Source organism: Tachysurus vachellii, chromosome 6 (assembly GCF_030014155.1).
Source record: "Tachysurus vachellii isolate PV-2020 chromosome 6, HZAU_Pvac_v1, whole genome shotgun sequence".
Lineage (NCBI taxonomy): Eukaryota > Metazoa > Chordata > Actinopteri > Siluriformes > Bagridae > Tachysurus > Tachysurus vachellii.
In genome coordinates, this window is record NC_083465.1 from 11170801 (window position 1) to 11176078 (window position 5278).

Sequence of the window (5278 nt, forward strand, 5' to 3'; positions counted from 1 at the left end):
GAGCTTGCTGGCCTTTCCTTAACTCGTTTCTTTCTCTCTCTCGTTCTTTTTGTTGTTGTTGTCTTTTATTTTTTTACCATGTGTTAGCAGTCAGATGCATGTAAGCCGGGCGGAATGGGAAGTGAAGGATTTTGCAGCAGTGTAGTGTAACCAGGCAGGGGACGAGTGACGCTCCTTGTTGTCGGGACAATGTTACCGAGCAAGCTTTTCATTAAGCTGCTTGTTTTGTCCTCTAGCTTTGGTTTCACTTGCTTCGCTATGAATGGGGAACAGCAGATCGCTTGTAACAGTTGTGCGATTGTTGGTTGTAGTTTGCGTGAAGTTTAAAGAAATTGTAGAAAAACTTTTTTTTAAATTTTACATTTGTCAATTTAATACAAGGAGGATTTTTTCCCCATGTATTAATACAGTTTAGTCAATTTAAACTGAATATTGTTAATTTTTTAATTGCTAATTAGTAATTTAAAGCCTTACAGTTTGTTTTTTTTTGTTTGTTTTTGAGAAAGCAAAATTTCTATGACAAACTGAAACGTTAATCTTTTAAACGTAAATTTGATCAATATGAAAATACTGTTTCATTTTTAGTAAAAAAAAACAATTATTAAAAAATCAGAAATTTCTCTTAAGGCTCATCTAAAGCATTTTTTTTCGGTTGGTAGTGACTAATTTAGAACTTGGATTGGCTAGACAGCTGTAATCGCACTCCTCCTAGTCTTAATCTCTTTATCTGGGCAGCAGCTGCCATATGGCCTCAGTCAGCTGGATCAGATGTTTATAAGCCTCCTTCTTCGTCCCTCTCTGTCCTCGGAGCCTCCTAATTTGATCGCTGCTACCTTGCGAGCTGTCCTACAATCTTTATTTTTAGCCATCTTTAAGGATTAGGATTGATGTAGACTACAGGGCACTTAAAGTGATTGTATTGTAAATCTGCTGTGGGATTCTTCTTTGGGGAGGATGTTCCATTTCTCCATAGATTTGGGGAGGAGATTGAAAAGGAGGAGGGCTTGGCTTGGGGTTGGCTGTCCCAAGTCCTCCCCACCGAGGCCCCCTCATTAACGAAGGTCTGAGCGTTGTTTAAGGGGGGGTTGGCTTGGTATCCCAATCAGATTTAAATGAAGATTCAAATGAGTTTATTTATGCTCGCTGGTTGAACATGGTGCCCATGATGCATTTTTTGAGACGGGAGCAGTCTCCACGGGTAACAGGTGTGAATTATTGTTCTCCTTTATATTTGGGTTTATCGCTATTTTGAAACAATTGTACTCTCGAAGTGTCAATGCGTTTATTTAGTGGCTTTTTATTATTCTTTTTGTTTTTGGTTCGGAGGTTTTGTCGTTTTTGTCGAATTTCGTTTCGGCGGCTGCTGTTTAGTGCGTTAATGGAAGTTGACCTGATGTTGTGAGACTTCACTTAGCGAAGTCTTAAAGATCACAGCACTTTGCATTCTTTGCTGCAGTGTGACTGCATCGTCGAGCCGTTTGTGTACCTGCAAGCTGGTTACCTACACGCGCCATCCAGGCCAAAGTGGGTTATTAAAAATAACTTCTCCAGGAGCACGAAAGGTGAAAATTACTCGCAAACAGGAATCTGTAGCATCAGGACTTCGGTTTCTAAACAAGAGACTCTCACATCTGCACCGATTGCATTTTAATTTAAATTGGTTTCATTTTTTTTTTACAAATAAATTCTGGACTCTCCGTTTGAACTTGGGCGTGTAAAATAAAAGCCTATTTGCCCAAATAGATATAAAGCTGCCTTTTATTTTATTTTTTTAGTTTTTAGATTTATCACTGACAGACAGTGCCTTTATTTCCTAGATGGGTGGATGAAGTGAACACCACCATATACTCCTCGTAAAAAAAGGATTGAAAAGAAAAATGAGGATGGCAGATATTTTCAGTGATTTATTTATTTATTTTTTATTTTTTTAAAAATGAATCTTTTGTAATCCTTTTATATCGGCTCTGCAGTGAACATTTTTCTAGTGTTCCCACAGGGATGGAAGGCTGGAGGGAGGGGAGAGAATTAGTGTGTGTGAGAGCCAGTGAGTATGTGTATGGGGGGAGAGAGGGAGAGAGCGAGCGAGAGAGAGGGGGACAGAGCGGGTGGGGGAAAAGAGAAGTTCCACACAGGGCTGCAAACAAAACAATTGTTGTTCTGCCAGTGCCTCTCTAACATGTGCGCTCTGTTGCAGGTTATGAAGACAGCATGGAGTTTCCGGACCACAGCAGACATTTACTGCAGTGTCTAAGCGAGCAGAGGCATCAGGGCTTCCTGTGCGACTCTACCGTCCTGGTGGGCGATGCCCAGTTCCGCGCCCACCGTGCCGTGCTGGCCTCGTGCAGCATGTACTTCCATCTCTTCTACAAGGACCAGCTGGACAAGCGGGACATGGTGCATTTAAATAGTGACATTGTAACGGCGCCAGCATTCGCATTGCTCCTCGAGTTTATGTACGAGGGCAAGCTGCAATTCAAGTCCCTGCCCGTGGAGGACGTGCTGGCAGCTGCCAGCTATCTGCACATGTACGACATTGTGAAGGTGTGCAAAAAGAAGCTGAAACACAAGGCCACAGCCGAGGCGGACAGCACCCGGCGCGAGGAGGACGCCTCCAGCTGCTCGGACCGAGCTGAGAGCCTCTCAGAGGGCGGCAGCGCCAACCTGCTGGCTAGCGATGACGACGAGGACGAGAGCAAGAGAGACAACCAGTGCCCGCAGGAGCCGGCCAGGATTTGGGCACGGCTGGCATCAGAGCGCACGGCCAGTCCCGGAGAGGCCGAGGCACATGGCAAGTCGCCTGCTGCTGCCGCCGCAAGTCCCAGCAGCTCTACAGGTTCACTCTGCCCAACTGGTGACTGTGCACTCGACCTGTCTGTAAAATCAAGCATTAGCGCCACTCCAGGTGAAGCCAGGAACCCGTATTTGTGCGGCTCGGCGACTCCAGACAGTCTGCACAGCGCTCTGGTGCAAGTGAAGGTGGAGAAAGACACGGGCTCAGATGATGACGAGCTGCCCAGCACCGAGTACGAGATGGAGCACAGCGGCTTAAAGGAGGAGACGGCAAATGCTAACGGCATGCACGGCGGTCACAACGGACACAGCGTCCAGCGGCTAGGACTCGGTCTGGAGGCACACCTGACTGCACTGCGAGAGGCCTCTCTGGATCGTGACAGCAAGGACGATGGAGATGGCGAGGTGCTAGGAGGTGAGAGTGATAGGGCACAGGAGAGCCCTCTACTGCCCTACGTGTCAGGCATGTTGGGTGCGGCTCACGCGCAGATCTTCATGTGCCCCCTGTGCAACAAGGTGTTCCCTAGTCCACACGTGCTGCAGATCCACCTGAGCACACACTTCCGTGAGCAGGAAGGTGCACGCACTAAGCCCACATCCGGCGACGTCAACGTGCCCACATGCTCCATCTGCGGCAAGACGTTCTCGTGCATGTACACGCTGAAGCGGCACGAGCGGACACACTCGGGCGAGAAGCCCTACACGTGCACCACATGCGGCAAGAGCTTCCAATACTCGCATAACCTGAGCCGGCATGCCGTGGTGCACACGCGTGAGAAGCCACACGCCTGCAAATGGTGCGAGCGGCGCTTCACGCAGTCCGGAGACCTGTACCGTCACATCCGCAAGTTCCACTGCGAACTTGTCAACTCGCTCTCAGTGAAGAGCGAGGCGCTCAGCCTTCCCACTCTCCGAGACTGGCCACTCGAGGATAGCTCGCAAGAACTGTGGAAATGAAAGCAAACAATAAACAAACGAAACTGCTTTTTAAGTTAAGACAGAGCGAGCAAGAGAGGCAGAGAGGTAAGGAAGTAGGGAGGCAGGAAGATGGTTCAAAGGTCTGCATCAGTCATGTTTCTTATAATACATTGCTTATCTCGTTAAATTGCACTTTACTAGCACATGAAAATGTTACTACTGATTTTTATTTTCTGGTCAGTTTTGTTTTGTTTTTTCTTTGCTTTCCTTTTCTTTTATTAGACATGGGGGATGGCTACAGCTGTCACCTTTGACATAAAATGTGCAACTCTAGATTTGACAGTGTATATACGTACACTTGTACACTCCTTGATTTTATTTAACATCCTTGCCATGAGAACGCATCTGAAGATTTCAGGTAATACACTGAGGAAGTTCAGAACTGAGAACCATTACACTAAACGGGTACTACGACCTTCTATTGACCTGTACACATAAGGCTCAATTCTGAGTATGTGTATATATCGTGCACTACTACTATACGTTTATTTTGCAAATCTCATACTGGTGTGTGAGAGTGGCTGCGTGTGTGTTTGTGCGTGTGTGTGTGTGTGTGTTTGCGTGTGTCCATGCACGCAAACACAGTATGTTAACAAGTAAGTCCTTTAAATCCTGCGAAGATGTTCGCTCGAAAAAGCTCCAAGCTTGTGTTATTTAGGCTCTTGTAAGATTTTTGGATTATTATTTTTTTTGTTTTGTTTTGTTTTTTGTTTGTTTTTTGGGACTATGGTGATAGGAAACCTGACTGATAGAAGACAAAAGGCACTCATGCAATGTACAGCCTCCTTTTTCACAACAACCAACACATTTTTCTATCATTTAACGATTGGGCTGACAAGTCGACGTCTTTCATTTAGTTAGCAAAACCCTCAACACTTGTTTTCTGCTGAGAATGGGTTTTCATTTGCTGCATTTCTAGCGATTTTTTTCCGTAGTGTTTTAAGAAAAGATTTGGTTTGTTTTTCGGGGGGGGAAAAACAAGGGGAGAAAAAAAAAAAAAAAACCTGAGATCTGTTGTTGCATGATGTCCAACCTGTATATTTAAGAAGATGTGAATTGCTGTATTGCTGTACACTGTAATAGACAGAGTCGTTACAGTCAGGGCACCCGTCTGTTTAAATAAAAAAAATCTATATATATATTATATATTTACCTTAATATTACAGCTGTAGAAACTGCATGAATTTTATTTAACTATTATTTCTGTTGTTTTGCATTGGAAAGTGTATTTTTTAATTAAGTCATTTGCTTCCTAAGTAGTCTTTTTTCTTTTCTGGGTTTTTTTTTTTTTTTTTTTAATAATTCTATAAGCTCTCACATGGAGAGAGACTCCTGTTAAGATGCTCTACTGGGCTGTGAAGATTGTGTTAATGCACTGATGTTAGGCTGCAGTACGTCTCTGGCCAAGCGATCTCGAGTGTGTCGCATGGAGCTGGGTGTCAGCAGAGGCTTCACGTCTCTGAACATCTTTTCCAAAGCTAGTGGCACTCCTGCTTAGCACCTCCTCACA

At 44.8% G+C, this 5278-nt stretch overlaps 1 protein-coding gene across 3 annotated transcripts in view; it reads left to right on the forward strand.

Moving 5' to 3' along the window:
* The window catches only part of zbtb18 (zinc finger and BTB domain containing 18), a 10582-nt gene extending 5844 nt beyond the window's left edge, over positions 1–4738 (forward strand). For 2 of the 3 annotated variants that reach the window (XM_060872163.1, XM_060872162.1), the window contains one exon: positions 2195–4738. In XM_060872163.1, coding sequence (XP_060728146.1) covers positions 2209–3747 — 1539 coding nt within the window. In that variant the 5' untranslated portion in view covers positions 2195–2208 and the 3' untranslated portion in view covers positions 3748–4738. Of the gene's footprint in view, positions 1–701; positions 1206–2194 lie in introns of those variants that run through there. The other variant, XM_060872164.1, reaches the window with a different exon arrangement.
* The last annotated feature ends 540 nt before the right edge of the window (positions 4739–5278 follow it).